At 42.7% G+C, this 19,149-nt stretch overlaps 1 protein-coding gene across 1 annotated transcript in view; it reads right to left on the reverse strand.

Moving 5' to 3' along the window:
* Positions 1 to 1,203: 1,203 nt before the first annotated feature.
* UBAP1 (ubiquitin associated protein 1) overlaps positions 1,204 to 19,149 on the reverse strand; it is an 87,276-nt gene continuing 69,330 nt past the window's right edge. The window contains 5 exon segments of the mRNA XM_073618250.1: positions 1,204 to 2,748; positions 6,541 to 6,642; positions 18,884 to 18,934; positions 18,936 to 18,983; positions 18,985 to 19,086. Of these exon segments, the coding sequence (XP_073474351.1) occupies positions 2,608 to 2,748; positions 6,541 to 6,642; positions 18,884 to 18,934; positions 18,936 to 18,983; positions 18,985 to 19,086 (444 nt within the window). The 3' untranslated portion in view covers positions 1,204 to 2,607.

The following is a 19,149-nucleotide window of genomic DNA, read 5'->3' on the forward strand; positions in this document are numbered from 1 at the left end:
ATGGGTGGAACTCTGAAAGAATTTTCATACAAATTTCGCACCACTGGTGGGGCTGCAACGGTCGCTTTTCATGCGGCCATCAAAAATTTCAGTCATGGGGCATGTTGGAAATTTTTGGAAAAACAAAACTAATTTCTAATCAATGATGGGAAAATCGTGCGAGAAATATAAATCGAAAAAGAAATGTGCATGAGCTGTGACCTGGAAAGAAAAGAAGATTCCCGGGCATGAAAATTATTATTTTCTGAAGCAACATGGAGGTGCAACTTGAAGGCTTGGTTGGTTGAATTTCAAAATCAATGATGGCGCCATCGGATCACAAAGCGCACAAAATTTCACATTTTGGAAAGTAGGAAAAAAAAAAATAAAAATTTGTTCGGAATTCGACCCATGTATGGCCGGCTTTACTCTTTACATTATAATGTTGAAGCAAACCTTCGCCCATTTTCCATGAAATTATTACATTCATTTTTTTTTTAAATGTAAATACCTTTGCTATGCCTCCACACTACCAGAGTTAACACCCCCCCCCCCCCCCTTGTCTGCACCCTCCTTAGATCACACATCCCAGAAGGCTTTGTGGGGGAATACACAGCATATGCACCATGTGATCAGGACGGTGCCAACTGCCGTTCTCTGGTTCTAGCAGCTGGCCCCCTTATGATGTGTCATCAGGGGGCTGGCAGCAAGAACCAGAAAGGGACAGCCGGCACCCTGATGATGTAAGAACTAGGTGTGCCACAGAGAAGTGACAGATGACCACAGAAAACTGATGGAACTTCTGGGCATTAGTATGGTTTTTTTTTGTGAATACCCCAGCAAAAACAAAGATCAGAGGGGATACAAAATAATAGAAGGGGATAAATGAATGAATGAATGAATGAGTGACTTGTATAGCGCTACCTATGCAAACTGAATCGCCTCAGGGTGCTTTTTTTGCCGCCGGTGTCCATCTGCGTTATAGCGTGGTCCTTTACCCCATGGGGTCCCAACGTGCTTACAAACACATACACATATTTGGCCAATTATTTTGACAGGATCTGATTAACCTACCAGTAGGTTAAAAATAAATAAATAGAGAGGGGATAAACAAAAAAAATAATAATTTGAGGGCATAAACCAAAAAAAAAAAAATAATAATAAGAGGGGGATAAACAAAAAAAAATAATAAGGGGATAAACCAAAAAAAAATAAATAAATAATAAGAGGGGATAAACAAAAAAAATAATAATAAAAGAGGGGATAAACCAAAAAAAAAATAATAATAGGGGATAAAAGAAAAAGAATAATAATAAAAGAGGGAATAAACCAAAAAAAAATAATAAGAGGGGATAAGCCAAAAAAATAAGAGGGGATAAAAAATAATAGCAGGGGGGAAAGAAAAAGAAGAAAATTAAGTATTCTTCATTAAAGATATGAGGATCCTCTTTAATAACAGAATATAAAGGTTTGTAAATTTCCCTGGTATTTTGCAACCTAAAAAAGGATGCCAAGGCATTTATCGGTTCCTCTCTTCCGAATGGACTTGTGGGACAGGTGCCCAGGCTGAATCTGCCTAAACAATGATCCTTTTGCAGAGACCATGTGAGCAATGCAACCAATCACTGGGCACCACAGAGCAGCTGAGCGAGCATTAAAAACAAAAAAACAAAAAAAAAAAAAACAATGTTGACTTTTTACCCTTTATCATTTTATATAACGAAAGGCAAAAAAAAAAAAAAAAAAACATGAATTGCATTTGATTTTTCACTTTTGTCCTGCAAATCACAAACCAGCCCTCCAACGCACTTTTTTTTTGCGTAAAGAAACTCAGTTCCAAAGAACATCTCAATCATTTCTTGGGCACAACGTTTCATTTCCAAATGCACAGATAAAAGGTTATAATGCAAATAATTTAGGATATACTTGAGCAATCCAACTAGCCATCACAGCTTACGTCAGTGATAGAACGCCAGCCAAAACCATCCCTCGTACAGAGTGCAATAGGAAGCCTAGCTATAAAAACCTGACACGAGGTTCGAACCCATTTCACACCCTGACTGACAATCTTTGGCTGGAGTTGTACTTTAAACTGCCACACCCCCCCCACCCAAAAAAAACATGTAGGCGTTAAATAGGATCCAGGGGGCGCGGGTTCAATTGCATCTGACTCTACGCTTGTGAGAGTAGTTTAGTTTAATAACCAGTGTAGTACTAACTATCCGGAGAAAAGGAAAACAAAAATAAATCATTGCACTAAAAAGGTTTGCCTTAGAAGTCTGTATTCCAGTACAAGCAATGAGCAGCTTTCACACGCACTGTTCTTCCTCGCTTCCGCCTCCCATTTCCACTGCAAAGGAAACGAACAAATTGAAACTTCCCCGCCGTCCTGCGTACTATTCAGGGCAAACTCAATTCCTCAGAAGAGGGGAAAGTTTGGAAGTTAAAAGGGCACTTCTTACAATATATACTTCAGCTGGCTTCTCAGGGAAAAGAGCGCAGAACGTGAAACATGGTGGGGGGGGAGAGGTCTGCTCTGTGCGTCAGGATAGAAAGCTTGAAACAGGCTCCTCCCCCCCTCTTCATCCAAACATGTTATAGCCTATGGTGAAGCCAATCCCTGGAGGTTCAGCTGGCCCCGGCCCGGGTCATGAGCTCTTCCAGAGCTTTGTCCTGGTCATTGTTATGTAGTAACAAAACCTCTTTGATCTCCTTCTGTTCGAATCCCATCTCTTTGAATTTGCTCATCAGCTGAAGGAACAACATTGTCTGAAAAAAGAAATAACGGTGTCAAGCAGGACCAGAATATCCAAAAACCACAAGGTAGTAAGTGAAAGTCATTTAGGGCTGCAACTAACAATTATTTTCATAATCGATTAGTTGGCTGATTGTTTCGATTAATAGCCTTAAAAAAAAAAAAAAAAGTGTGGTGTATAATTTAGTTAATATGTAAAGTTTTAAAAAAGGCAAATGTATTCTTAAATATCTCTATATGCAGTGGTAAATATAAATAACTATATGGTTAGGGAGAAAAATATCTAATCCACTCTGAGAATAACAGACAGAAGAGATATATACTGTATATACTATTAGAGGAGAGATATACTGTATATACTATTAGAGGAGATATACTGTATATACTATTAGAGGAGATATATACTGTATATACTATTAGAGGAGATATATACTGTATGTACTATTAGAAGAGATATATACTGTATATACTATTAGAGGAGATATATACTATATATACACTATTAGAAGAGATATATACTGTATATACTATTAGAAGAGATATATACTGTATATACTATTAGAAGAGATATATACTGTATATACTATTAGAGGAGATATATACTATATATACTATTAGAAGAGATATACTGTATATACTATTAGAAGAGATATATACTGTATATACTATTAGAGGCGAGATATACTGTATATACTATTAGAGGCGAGATATACTGTATATACTATTAGAGGCGAGATATACTGTATATACTATTAGAGGCGAGATATACTGTATATACTATTAGAGGCGAGATATACTATATATACTATTCGAGGCGATATGTACTGTGTATATATACACACACATACACACACACACTATATTTGGAAATGGAAAACTTCTCGGTTATAGGAATTTTCAGGCCATGTGGTTTTCGTTCAGAAATTACATTTATTTTAAAACAGAATGTTAAAAACAAGTGAAAATTTCAAACAAATTTCTTTCATTCAGCGAACGTACAAAGATTTTTGTAATGAATATTCCTGTCTGAAAATTGATCGGTGTGGCCAGCATAAGGTTCGGTACACACCTGTGCAGTTTGCTTTTGATCTGTTTCTGCAGTGCGTCTTTATTTTTGCGCACGTGATTTTGCTATGATTTGCTTTTTTGCATTTTTTTTTTTTTGGCCAATTTGTTCTTGGGCAGATTAAAAAAACACAAATTGCTGCAAAAACACATTACATGCTTTTCTGCAGCTTCTCCAATGAAGTATATTGAACCAAAAAAAAAAAAAAACACCGTTTTGCATGAACGTGTCCTATTGGAAACCATGTCAATGAACTGTAGTGCGTTTTTGCAAAAAGCACCAAAAAAAAAAAAAAAAAAAAAAAAAAACACATAGATGTGAACCAGGTGTAAGACATTTAGTAACATAATGGGGTTAAAAAAAAACTAAAACTAGCCCTTTATAGTACAAAAAAAAAAGCAGACAGTCACTACTGTAAGGGGTTCATTTTTTTACTGTAGAACTGTGAAAGTAAATTTACAGTAGCGATTATTTGCTCTTTATGTACTATAAAGGGCTCATTTTATTTTTTTTTTTTTAACCCCATTATGTTAGTGGCCGATTAATCGATTATGAAATTAATCGATTACTATTTTCATAAATCGATTAATTGTTTCAGCTTTAGAGTCATTAATATTAACAGGGAGGACAGATCAACTGTGTCTGTATGCGAGAAGGTTTCCTGCAAACAGCTGTAGTAAGTTGGAGAACTAGTTCACTAAACCCACATAATAAAAATCTATCAATAAATGGTGTATTACATGCAGTTCATACTTTCTCACTACGAGATTAATTTTCTGCAAAAAACCTGGTTGATCCTGCTGCTCTCCATCTCCCTCTTCTGTCCATGTCCCCAATTCAGTTAGGGATTTTGCAGAGCATTGTTGGCAATTCTTGCTGCAGTTTTTTTTATTACCTTCAATGACTTCTTGTCTTAGTGCATTTGTTTTGAATAAACACCTTTAAAAGGTTTTACACTATTGGAAGCCCCATTTTTATTGTCTTTTGGGTATTGCTTGTCTGACATGAGGTTTTAATTTCGCGGCGGGAGAAACGGCTGGAGAGACGTGTACCGCCTGCACTACTTCCTTATTGACGCCTTTAGCTGGTATATCCCAAAGCGCATTTGACCTTCTATAATAGAGGGTCCATCTCGTGGAGTAAGAGTACATCCTGACTATATGTTGGTGATATCATTTGGTGAAGAATATCATTGGATGTAATTTGCACAAGCACTTTACACAGCACCTGTTTTCCATTGATCTGTTGGACTTCTAGATCATTTTTGTTGGACTTTGTTTATAATAGTGTTCACTTAGCGCAACTTTTTTTTTTTTTGCAGAGCAGTGTTGGCAACTTTGCGCATTCTCAGTTTTCAGTGTGTTTCTATGCTGAACATTTCCTCCCTATCACATCTGAGCAGCCCATGTGACTAGAGAGTCACACATGTGGGCGTATACACAGTGGTGAATGACAGCCCACTCCCTCCCTCCTCTTCCATGCCCAACCAACTAAACACAAGGGGGGGGGGCAGATTACATAGAATAAGAGGGAGGTGAAGCCTCCATCAATTTATAAGACACAGACTGGAGGGGCGTGACACAGCCTGTGATTGACAGAAATCCGCCCCACACCATGTTATTGCCAAAAAAATGAAGATTTGATTTCAAATATAAAATTTGTATGGTAATTATATTGTATATATTGTATTTAGGATTAGAACACGCAGTACATTATATCTTGGTAATACACAGGGGATGGCAGTTATTGATTATAGCTCGTTAGTAATATGTCCACAGATTTGTTTAAATCAACTTTGCTACACTGAAATTTCCCAACTGCTTCCCTGTCTGTGTCCCCGCATGGAAATGAACACTTTTAGGAGTGTGGGATTCCCACTCCTCCCTCCCCCTGAAGTTACTAACCCAGAAAAAGGAGTTCTGTCTGTATTGGTGTATTATTCCAGCTCAGTGACTCTGACAGAAACCCGTGGATCAGCAACAAGCCACATAACTACCATTTGCAGAGGTCCAGCAATAGCAGCTTCCCTTGCCTACGAGAGGTTTAGAACGTGGAAAACTTGTGAACAAGCCCTCCCCACATCGCTGCCAATCAGCTCTGATAGGCGAATAAGATTACGTCCAATAGGCCAGTGGTCTCCAAATGGTGTCCCTTTTATCCGGTCCTTGGGACAGTATTTTCATCCACATACCAACAATGGGACATAAGTCCCCCCCCCCACTGACACCACCAATGGTGCATAATTCCTCAAAATGACACTAACGATGGGGCATAATTCCTCCCAATGACACTAACGATGGGGCATAATTCCTCCCAATGACACTAACGATGGGGCATAATTCCTCCCAATGACACTAACAATGGGACACAAGTCCTCCCCCCACTGACACCAACAATAGTTCATAATTCCTCCCAATGACACTAACAATGGGGCACAATTCCTCCCAATGACACCAACAATGGGGCCCAATGACATTAATGATGGATGCCTTTTCTCCCACTGATACTAAAGATGGGGCACAATTCCTCCCACCGATAACAAAGATTGCGGGACCTTTTCTGTTCTCAATGGCCACAGTCCGGCCCCCCTAAAATCTAAAAGACAGTAAACTGGCCCCTTTGTTTATAAAAAAACTTTGGAGACCCCTGATCTAGGCCTTCTGAGTGTACAGCCTCCCCTCTCTGAAGAGTACAACTGGATGGGGTAGAGATAAAAATCACTATATTACACCCATTATACCTTTTCCTCTGAACACTGGTACATCTCCAGAGCCTCGTCCACCAGCACAGGGTCGAAGCCTTTCTCGCACAGCTGGGATTGGATGAACAGGTACTCCAGCACCTGAAATAGGCAAGGGAAAATAAAAACAATATTGAGGAACAGCCAAAACACTCAAAAATCACCCAGAAAACACAATTACTTTTTTTTTGTTTTGTTTTAATTTTGTGCATTGGTCAACCTATTAGAGAAAAAAAAAAAAAAAAAAAAAAACAGACCTGAACAAAAAAAAAAACAAAAAAAACCAAAAATATATAAAAAAAAAAAAAAAAATAACCCATTTTTCCAAACAAAAGCATTTCATATCATGTACGTCCTTTAGTTGCAGTGGGTATACCAGGAAGATGCCTGCAGCTACACACAAAATCCCAGTATCTTTGTTTTCAGCTGGCAATTTTCTTTTTTTGTAAAAGCAATCCTAGTGGCCAATTAGCCACTGGATCTCTTTTACAGGCGGCGGGGAGATCTCTCCATAAAAAAGGTACCTGGTCACTGCCTATTGCTGTCACCAGGGATGTTAACATTCCTTGTGACAGCAATAAAAGTGATAAAAAAACAAAAATGTAAAGAAACAGTTTAAAAATAAAATAATAAAATACTTTTTTTTTTTTTTTTTTTTTAAAGTGCTCCCATCCCCCCTGCAAAGGCCAAAGCATGTTAACGGTGTTTGCACCACACATGTGAGGTATCGCCATGAACGTTATAGCAAGATCTATAATTCTAGCACCAGCCCTCCTGAGTAATTCATTTGGCACCATTCCACAGGCGTGACATGTTTGGTATCTATTTACTTGACGAAACATCATCTTTTACCAAACAGTTGGGCATTAATATTGTGTTTTTGTGCATTAAAACTAATTTTTTTTTTTCCCCCTTCAAAAAAAAAAAAAAAAAAATTGTTTGAAAAACCACCGCGCAAATATCGTGTGACATAATATCCTACATCCCCCATTTTATTCTCTAGGCTAGGGTCTCAAAAAAAAAAAAAAAAAAAATTATATTAATATATAGGCATTTGTGAACTGAAAGTGATATTAAGCCAGAAATGGAATGTAACATATTGCATCTTATCCATCCATCCATGTGATGGCTGCATCAGTTTTCTTCTCTATAATATATCCCAAGTAGTTTTCTAGCAAAAAAAAAAAAAAAAAGAAAAAAATAATTTTTACATGATGTAGGAGAGGAGTGTCAGAAGTGGCCCAGTAGGCAAGTGGTTAAAAAAAAAGCGCACATGTGTTTTTTTTCCCCGGATGATCAGAGCTCCCGTGTGAAAGAACCTGTCACAGTACTACTAAGACCCCTTTCACACTGGGGCGTTTTTCAGGCACTTTAGCGTTAAAAAAAGCACCTGTAAAGCGCCTGAAAGAAGCCTCATCTGCAATCCCAATGGGAAAGCCCGAGTGCTTTCACACTCGGGCGCTGCGCTGGCAGGGCGTCAAAAAAAGTCCAGCAAGCAGCTTCTTTGCTGAACTTTCGTGTTTTTGCCACCGGGCTGGGTGGGCCGATGGCCCGAGCCCTTTCAAACTGACAGCGCCCGAAAAACACCCCAGTGTGAAAAGGGTCTTAAGCAGCGCTTTACCAGCGTTTATCGGGCGCTGGCAGTGTGAAAGGGCTCGGGCTTTCACATTGGAATTGCAGATGAGGCTTCTTTCAGGCACTTTACAGGCGCTTTTTTTAATGCTAAAGCACCTGAAAAACGCCCCAGTGTGAAAGGGGTCTTACAGTGAGCCCACAGGCGAGCAGGTGACACAGGATTCCCCCAGGGCATGGAGTCCAAGGGCCAGCCGGTATTCTGCCAGGGACCCCCTCACGAGGGTTTGGGCTTAGCTGCGTGCTGACCCCAGGTCACGACCCCCGAGTTCACCCCGCTCGCTAGTGAAGTACCAGAAGACACTGTCAGACAGGGATGGATGAAGCAAAGGAGAGCCGGATAGCGAGCCAAGGTCAGGGCGGGCTGCAGCCAACGAGCCGAGTCGGTACACAGAGATCAGTTCATGAGAGGTCAGGTTAAGGCAGGTTACACGAAGGGAGCTCAGAAACAAATGTTGCTCAAGCAACCAGAACTAGTCAGATGGGGATTTAAATAGAGAAGCACATGAGGGGCTGGACAGGAAGTAGCAGGAAGGAATCATATATTAAGCAACAGGTGAGGCCGGTGACACCCATAGCTGCAGAGTGCAGCAGAGCTGAACACAAGCTAGTGGAACAACAGGTGCCAGCCGGCCTACAGCAGTAAAGGTGAGACACAGATCAGCTCCGCCGCTGATCTGTGACAGAACCCTTTTTGAAACACAAATGACCTTACCTGTTACAAGATCTGTATTGTACTCTTCTGTGGTGCTAAGATGGCACCACATAACATCGGAGACAAAGCCCGCTTTGCCACTGCCCTGCCTCCAGCCACATTGGTGCCTCCTTCACATCTACTAATCACCTCCACTTCCTGACCATCAGCTGACAGAGCAGCAACTCCCACCGAAAGCCAGATTTTAACTTTTAGCTCATTAAAAACTCAGCCGAAGGCATAGGCATATATATGACATAGGCAGCCCGAAGGCAGCTAAATTGCTGACTCTAAAAGGAATATGTAAAAGGGAACCAAAGGGTGTTCATATATTTTTCACTAGAGTCGCTAGTGAGAAGATTTGGCATAAAAAAAAAAAAAAAAAAAAAAAAAAAGAAGGAGTGGAGCCAGTGCCAGTATTGGGAGGGCAGGATTACCACGTCTCTGTCTGGTAGATGAGAAGACTTCGCCTTTGTAATAAGCTGGCTGGATGGCAGCCAGCCAATGCTGCAGTTTCAGACTGCGGGTCACGATACCGTCTTAAAATATTCAGGTCTCGGCAGAACGAGGAGAAATTTGTGTAAAAATGGCCAGATAGGAGGAGATGTGTATTTTATATTTGTAGAGTTCGAAGCTCTGCACTTTTCAGATTTTGCTGATGTGGAGGGGGCCAACAAAGTGTAAAAAGATGCCAGCTTTCAGTGCTGCTATAAAGTAAATTTAGGTGGCCAATCAGCACTGAACCGGAAGGCTCAATTCTCTGGAATGTGAACTCAGCTTGGAGAATGCTGATGGCACAGGTGGCAGGAGATATAAAGAACATACCCATCTTTCCACATACTTTACATAGTTCATTTGGGCTAGCTTGGCCCAAACTAACTATATCCCTCACTAAGCTGAGGCCGCTGGATGCGCGGTAGAAACCGTATGTAGCTGCGGCCAGATACAGCATACTGCACTGTGTTACGGGTGAGAGTCAAGACTTCCTTTTTCATACCCAGAGCACAGAAGAGTCTACCGCAGCGGTGCTCAGAGCAAGCAATGTTTTCCATCAATGAATAGAGTCAGAGGTTATCACATCATCAGCCCCCCTCTCTGACTCACGTACATACAAGGAAAGCAAAAATGGCAATCCCGCCTATTTTAAATAGTAGCACTCGCCAAATGGATTTCGGAGGGCGTGATCAAAAATTAGACTAAATCAACACACAAAAAAAATAAAAAACAAATAGATCTCCACACACCTACATGAGTTGAACTACAATAATTTTATTGCCTATAAAAGCAATATACACAGAAAAAAAAGCACAAATACCTATATCCCCCTATAAGTTAGGCCAGAGGGGAAGGCCCCCCAAGAAAAAACAAGAGGGGGGGGGGGTCTCCCTAGTGGTCTAAACTTGCCCAAAAGCTAAAACACAAACTGTGTATGTGATGTATAGAAGTTCCGGCTCCTCGGAACGAAACATGTAAACTTTACGCTGAGACGAGCACCCCCCCCCCCCCCCCCCGCTCTTTTACCTACCATAGCTAAACCCTATTGATATTAGGGACTCAATGACTGCTACTAGGATGCCTGAAAAAAATCCTGCCTGTATGAATTTTCTATCACTTCCCGAGGGACTATCTATCACTTCCCGAGGGACTATCTATCACTTCCCGAGGGACTATCTATCACTTCCCGAGGGACTATCTATCACTTCCCGAGGGACTATCACTTCCCGAGGGACTATCACTTCCCGAGGGACTATCACTTCCCGAGGGACTATCACTTCCCGAGGGACTATCACTTCCCGAGGGACTATCACTTCCCGAGGATCTATCACTTCCCGAGGGACTATCTATCACTTCCCGAGGGACTATCTATCACTTCCCGAGGGACTATCTATCACTTCCCGAGGGACTATCTATCACTTCCCGAGGGACTATCTATCACTTCCCGAGGGACTATCTATCACTTCCCGAGGGACTATCTATCACTTCCCGAGGGACTATCTATCACTTCCCGAGGGACTATCTATCACTTCCCGAGGGACTTTCTATCACTTCCCGAGGGACTTTCTATCACTTCCCGAGGGACTTTCTATCACTTCCCGAGGGACTTTCTATCACTTCCCGAGGGACTTTCTATCACTTCCCGAGGGACTTTCTATCACTTCCGAGGGACTTTCTATCACTTCCCGAGGGACTTTCTATCACTTCCCGAAGGACTTTCTATCACTTCCCGAGGGACTTTCTATCACTTCACGAGGGACTTTCTATCACTTCACGAGGGACTTTCTATCACTTCCCGAAGGACTTTCTATCACTTCCCGAAGGACTTTCTATCACTTCCCGAAGGACTTTATCACTCCCTGAAGGACTTTATCACTCCCTGAAGGACTTGGGGAAAAAAAGAGGATTGGTAACAGGACATTGTGAATGTTGGTTATATAAAAAACTTGCAGAAGAACTACAAATCACCTCCTTTGATTGTAAAACACTGTGCTAACAGAAGGGAAAATAAGGAAACAACTAACGGAAAAGGAACAGTGTGTTGGACATTTAAATCAACTGGATATACAGATCGACCCCGATCAAATCTTTGAGCGATCTCTGTACTATCAACAGATCCGTGAGTAACTGACATTATAAATTGTATTATTTAATACTACCAACTGGAAATTACCTGCCGGAACTCCTTTTGTGACTACACTAAGTGTATCTGCGATGACTGTTCCACATACCACACCACACCATCTGTGAATATTGTTCCATATCTCATGTTACCTCAGAATAGTCCGATATATAAAATTATAAAATCGTTTAGGACTGTTCCGGGACCTTAACTGGAGCAGCATGAATAGATAGCCAGCTCTCATGTTTTAGGAACACCGGAGACATCACAGAAGGCAGACTATCAGTTTGTCCTTCAGAGGCCGTAAATTGTCTCCAAACATAGTATATACTTGCGATGCTGTATTATGCAACTCATTGTATGTATCCAGATGTTTGTACTATGCAACTGATTGTATATATCAATATACTTGTACCCGACCATGTTCTTGGAATAAAGAAAATAATTGAAAAAAGAATAGTCTGAGATGGTTGCACAGTGTCTTATCAAGCCCGTTTTGAATGTGAGGAGCGCGGCAACCAATATCCTACAAACAGATATATATTGAAAATATCAAGGACAATTATCACTCGGCTGGCAATTTGTGTTGATTGGACATACACTGATAGATTGAGCTCGATTCAATCTTGTGGAAAACTTTGCATAAAGCAACTATTGTAAAGCAACTATACAGCTATATGTGCGACTAATGACTAAATCGTGATAATTACCTACAGGCTGTGGGAATAACTTCATATTATTACAAATAAGGAATTAGTGCTATTGTTTCACACCCGGTGACAATTGAACAACTTGCCACTGTATACAGAGTGCTTTATATAGTCCTTGGAGTATCTGAAAACCCTTCCTTTTCTCTAGTCATATACTATTAATCAGGAAAAGATGACAAGTAGGATGTACTATATATTCATTTGTTGACTGATGACTGGGAGCCCTTCGGGTGGGTTTCATCAAGTGCATTTTAGGCTGTGCCCCATTCCACTGTAGGACAGTGAGATATCACCTGTTTTTCAGGTATAATACACCGCCCCACATTCGGAATAGTTTGCATGATTTTGGCCTTATGGGGTGATCTACGTGTTTTTATCAGGTATATTTAGGGAGTGCTCTTATACTAGGGGAGGGGATTAAGTCTGCAGACTGTGTGATCTGTTTGTCCCCTCCTATTTGTGAGGGGTTCTTCTATACATCACTTACACAGTTTGTGTTTTAGCTTTTGGGCAAGGTTAGACCACTAATGAGACCCCCCCCCTTTTTTTTTCTTGGGGGCCTTCCCCTCTGGCCTAACATATAGGGGGATATAGGTATTTGTGCTTTTTTTCTATGTAGAATGCTTTTATAGGCAATAAAATTATTGTAGTTCAACTCAGGTAGGTGTGTGGAGATCTATTTGTTTTTTATTTTTTTGTGTGTTGATGCCTCTCTCTGACTCAGAGGAAGCTTTGTATTCATTGATGGAATACACAGCTTGCTCTGAGCACCGCTGCGGTAGACTCTAGTGTGTTACAGATATGAGACAGGAAGGTCTCGGCTCGCACCCAGAACACAGTGTGGTATGCTGTATGTGACCACAGCTACATGTGGTTTATAGCACACATCCAGTGGCCTCACAGGTTAGTGAGTTCATTTGGACCAGCTTGGCCCAAACAATGTAAAGTGTGTGTAAAGATTTCTTCTTTAAATATGAATGTCATATGTGCAGAGCAATGTCTACATGTCACATTCTGCAAACACTGAAATATTCTGCCCTTGCCCCAAATGAGCTTACAATGTTATGTCTCCACCAGTGTCACACTCTATTCTCCACCAAAGGAGCTTAACATTTAATATTCCCTGGACGGTCAAGACTGCGATATAAAAAAAACACAATAAATGGCTGTGGTGGGGACATAAGAGTGTAAGCTCCTGTGAGCATAATGTGAATAGTTTGGGGTACTCTGTAGGGAACTAAAGAATGTCAGCGCTCTATAAATGTATTACAATAGCGTGGGACTGTGGTGGTGAGATTAGAGTGTAAGCTCCTCTGGTGCAGAGACTAATGCGACTGGCTCAGTGCTCTCTGTACAGCACTACAGAATATGTCAGAGCTATATAACCGGAGTTAGACTTACCGGTAACTATTTCCAGTAGTCTTCCAGGACAGCCCTTGAGAGATGGAGGTCCTCCTATCGCCACAGGAAACACGTTGCCATTCAATTCAAAATGGCGGTCCCTCAGGCCCATGGTCAGTCATCACCAAGCACCGAAGGATGGAACTGAAAACCAAAATCAGAACAGGTTAAGTCATCAATTCACCAACTTAATTCAAAGGTGGGATCGTGCTGTCCTGGAAGACTACTGGAAATAGAGTTACCGGTAAGTCTAACTCCGGTTTTCCCCAGTCATCTTCCAGGACAGCCCATGAGAGGATCCCCGAGCACTCACCAGATTGGGGGGGGTCGCGACGACCACAGCTTGGAGGACCTTCCTCCCAAAAGCCTGGTCCTGACTAGACAGTAGGTCTAGTCAGTAATGCCTTGTAAAAGGCGGTCAAGCTTGACCATCTGGCTGCTTTGCAGATCTTGTCCGGGGTGGCACCAGCCTTTTCCGCCCAGGACGCCGAGAGTGCTCTTGTGGAGTGTGCCTTAAAGCCTCCAGGAGGTTCTTTATCTAGTACTCTATATGCCTCCGTAATAGCCAACGTGATCCATCTATCTAGAGTGACTTTGGAGGCTTTTTGACCGTTACGTTTCCCGGAGAACGGGACAAAAAGTGAATCCGCTCTCCTAAATGTCTTGGTTGCTCTAAATACCCTGGAATACATCTTCTCACATCCAGCAAGTGAAATTCATTTTCTTTGTCGTTTGAGGCATCTTGACAGAACGTAGGTAGGACAATTTCCTGGGACTTATGAAATTTAGATTCCACTTTTGGCAGGAACCGTCCTTAGGATGACTGTGTCGTCCAAGATCTGAAGAAAAGGCTCTCTGATGGAAAGAGCTTGCACTTCACTCACCCTACGGGCTGAAGTGATCACAACTAGGAGTACTGTCTTAAGCATGAGCAGTCTTAAAGAGGCCTCCAAGATTGCTTTGAACGGCTCCCCCAGAAAGGCCCTGAGGACAACCGATAGGTCCCAGGTTGGGGTCTTGAAAATCTGGACTGGTCTGTGTCTTGCGACTGCTTTACAGAATCTTGCGATAAGAGAATTCTCCTGTAAGCATTTTTCTAGGTACACGCTCAAGGCAGCGACCTGTACTTTAATTGTACTTAGCAACAACCCTCGATCTATCCCTTCTTGATGGAACTCTAGGATGCTCGTTGTGTTCTTACTTTCCACCCCTCTACTATCTAATCAGGCATTAAACCTTTTCCAGATTTTGCCATAGATATCTCAGGTGACTGGTTTTTGACTCTGAAGTAAAGTTCGTATAACCCTCTCTGATAGTCCCTTGTTCCTTAGGATTTCTTCCTCAGCCACGCTGATAGTTTTAATGTGGCGGTTTGTGGATGCCATAGAGGTCCCTGTGAAAGAAGGTCCTATCTGAGGGGTAGCCTCAGAAGAGGTTGATCTTCTAGCTTTAGAAGCGTTGTAAACCACGGTCTCTTGGGCCAGAATGGCGCCACCGAGATTAAACGTGTCTCTTCTACTAGAAATTTCGCTAAAACCCTCAGAATGAGGTGGAGGGGTCGAAATGGGTAAGCCAGGCTGAAGATCCAGGGGTTCTGCAGAGCGTCCACCACTAGGTGTTGGGCATAACAAAAAGAAATTTGAATTGAATGTTGCAGCCCAAAAAGAGAATGGTTTGCATTGAGTTTGGTTTGAATATGTCTTGATTTATTATCCACCCCAAACGTTGTAGGCCGAGTTATGTTCTCTCCAAATCCTGACGAAGCTGCTCCTCAGTGGGCCACGGGGAGTAGATCGTCCAAATATGGTACGATCGAGATGGACTGGAGTCTTAAAAGGGACTAGTGCTTTGGCCAGAGCTTTGGTGAAAATTCTCGGGGATGACGACAGTCGGAAGGGAAGAGCTCTGCATTGAAAGTGATAAATTTTTTGTCTTCGATTTGAATTGCCAGAGGAAGGAATTTTTGACATTCCCTCTTTATTGGAATATGTAGATAGGCATCCTTTAGATCCAAATTTGCCATAAAAACTTCTTTCGATTTTTTATCTAATAAATGGACTCCATGCAAAACTTTTTGTATCGGATGGATACATTGAGAGGTTCATAATTAGTCTGAACTTTCTGGATGGCTTTTTTTTATCACAGACACGTGCGAATAGAAACAGCCTCCCTGTTCCTAAAATGGGACTGGCACCAATACATCTTGATCCACCATCTCCCCGATCAGCAAAGGGTAAGGCCCTGGCTTTCTCAGAGTCTCCTGGTAGTTTTGTAACAAGAAACTTGGAGGGCGGATCCTTGTGAAATTCCAGGGTATAACCCCTCCTCATAATGTTTAACACAAATTCGTTTGAGGATATCTCCCATTGTGGGAGAAACCCCTTTAGTCTTCCTGCCACCGGGAGCCTGACGTCACTGCGGTTTGGGGTTCTGACTTAGGCGGTTAAAATGTATACCTCTTTTCTCTTTTTGTCCTGACCAATGATTCTTTGGTCTGAATTCCTTACCTGTCTTTGGGGACTCTCTTGAAGGATGAAAACATTTTCTTTGAAAGTTTTTCTTTTTCGTGTTGAAAGTCTTCTTTTTATCCGCTGTTCTTTCCAAGGCGGTGTCCAATTCTGGACCGAAGACCAAGTCTCCAGTAAAGGGGACACTGCACAAGCGCATCTTGGAAGCCGTGTCGTTTCCCCCCCCCAAAGTCTTCATCCAGACTGACCTTCTGGCTGCTACTGAGAGTGAGAGTGCCGCGGTCTTAGCCACAAACTTTACGGATTCTGTTGAGGCGTCAGATAAGAGTCGCTTTAAACAGCATAGGGAATGATTTCAGAAGCTCCCCCTCTTGGGGTACCTGCTACCAAATGCTCTTGCAGTTATGATGGCTAGAAATCTAGATTCCTAGCTACACACGTTGTGGCTAGTGCTGGCTTTAGGTTGGCCATCGCCGCATCTTAGGCCCTTTTGAAGACTAGGTCTGTTCTCCGGTCCATTGGGTCCTTTAAGTGCCCCATGTCCTCAAAGGCTAAGTCAGACTGCTTTGATACTTTAGACAGTGGTGCATCTAGTTTGGGATTTTTATTCCAAACGGCTTCTGGGTTCGCATTAAAAAGGGAACCTTATTAGAGCTTTTTTTATCTGGCTCTGCCCATTCTTTTCGATTAAGGTCAGAAAGTACGTTATGTATTGGAAATACTTTCGCCTTCTTTTTCCCCAGGCCTCGTACATTTTATCATTTCTGGACAATAGAACTTCCTCTTCATTAATTTCTAGAGTGTCAAGTATTGCACCTAACAAGTCGTCCACTTCCTCAAGGGACGGTTTGTATTTAGTAGTTTTGTTAGCTAAAGCCTGATCTTCATCCTGATCAGAGTCTGAGTCAGAAGATTCAGGCCTAACTAAAGTGGGGCTATGCTACCCGACTCTTTGGGGCTCCCCTGAGATGGAGGTTGTAGGGCCTGGCAAAGCGGGAATTGCAGCTGCATTACTGGTAGATGTGGATGTGTTCACATCTGAAATTAACTCCAAGAGATTTGAAAAGTTGACGCCACCTCGTCCTTAAAAGAGCTGAGAAACTTTGCCGGGGGGGGGGGGGGGGTCTGCTTCTGATTTAAGCAAGTTCGCAATACACTGCCTGCACAAGGCTCTATTAGCGCTTGAGGATAGTTTGTTCCCACAGTTTGGCCCACTTTTTGCGGCCAGACTTGTCCTCCCTGGGTGTCTCCTTTGCCTGCAACACAGAAAAAACGGGTGGGGGGTGTTGGCTACCAAGCCCCCCCCCCCCCTTACACGCATGCTGCACACGACCATTGCTGCAGATTCCCGGGACAGTGAGGGGACCACCACCATGGGCTTCCCTGATCCAGCCCTAAAACCACCACCACACATGGTAAATAGCACAGTATGGGGCTTGCCCAGCAGTCCACCTGTGCTTGGCTGGTGCCTGCTTCCGCCGGAGTGTTCTTGGGATTCACCTCAATGGTCCCCCCTCTGCTCTGGATCCTGCCGCTAGTCCAGTTTAGCTGGACGCTGGTCAGGAGTTTTCCAGGCCCAGCCTGGCCTCCCCCCTCCTCCTTGCGCCCTGGAGACCCAGAACCGGAAGTCTTGGTGCGCAGTGATGACACAGTTTCGCCGGAAATGACGCAAACATCGTCTCTAACCCCACCACGACTGAACAGCCAGGAGATGAAAGGGACGTTGCAGGCCACCTCACCCGCTCAACCTGCGCTGCACAGTCGCACCCTGGGGGAACCTGCATCATCCTGCCACTGGCCTTCACCAGGAACTGGAAGAAGGGGGGCGACGGTTCTGCTCTTGTCTGCTGGACGGTACCTGGGCCAAAAGATCAAATGGTAAGGACCTTAATGGAGCACCGACGGATAGGACCCAGTCCCCCTGTACGGTCTCTTCTCCCTTCAGGCAGCCCGTGAGAGATGTAGCCCTTCCTTTCCTGGTCCCTCAGCAACATGTTCCTCCTATGGAGGAAATACAATGACTAATAAACATGGGCCTGAGGGACCGCCTTTTGAACTGAATGGCAACGTGTTTCCTGTGGCGATCCTGGAAGACTGGGGAAAAATGTATAATAATAGTGTGACTGTGGTGGGACATTACAGTGTAAACTTCTGTGGTGCACAGACAGATGCGACTGGCTCAGTGTTCTCTGTACAGCACTGCGGTATATGTCAGAGCTATATAAATGTCTAATGATAATGGGCGACTGTGGTAAAGGACATTGGAGAGTAAGCTTCTGTGGGTCAGATGGATGTGAATCTCTGTTTTCTGTACAGCACTGCGGTATATGTCAGAGCTATATAAATGTATAATATTGGGTGACTGTGGTGAAGAACTTTAAAGTGTAAGCTCCTGTGGGTCAGGGACTGATGTGAATGGCTAGGTGTTGTCGCTACATTACTGTGCAATATGTCAGAGCTATATAGAATGTAATAACGTGTGCATAATGCTCTGATAACATCCATTGCATCAATACTTCGGCCGAAACGCATTAGCTTGTTAGTTCTGTATCTTGCCATGTAGCCAATAAAGAGTTGATGCAATAGATGTTACGGAGTAACTGGCATCATTATATTAGAAGATTATTGCTTCAGTCCAAAAGTAATTTGGGCCAGAGCACCAGTTCCTGGTCTCCCAGGCATCTTTGTTGTACTATAATAATGTGTGATTGTTAACGTGTAATATGGTGTAGTGTACAAGCAGGCCAATGGAAAGTCTCCCTCTTACGCCATTGCCAGCATTACCTGTGCCCAGGGTAAGAAAGGAAGGGACTGGTCTTACCTGCTCAACGTTCTGTCCTTGTTTCTGCATGGCTCTTATGACATGTTCATTAGGAATAGCCCATACTGACAATGGTCTCCGCACACTGCCTCTCGCTGCCGGGACAGCGCCTGCAGGAGCTCCTCATAACCCGGAACATTGAGCCGCGTCACATTGGTGATGTTATTGGGCACTTTGGACATTGCTACCTGATGAGCGGCGGTCTGTAAAGCAAAGAGGGAAAAAAAAAAAAAAGAGGAAATCTTTAGCAAAGGAAACATTTTTAG

Source organism: Aquarana catesbeiana, linkage group LG01, assembly GCF_042186555.1.
Source record: "Aquarana catesbeiana isolate 2022-GZ linkage group LG01, ASM4218655v1, whole genome shotgun sequence".
Taxonomy (NCBI): domain Eukaryota; kingdom Metazoa; phylum Chordata; class Amphibia; order Anura; family Ranidae; genus Aquarana; species Aquarana catesbeiana.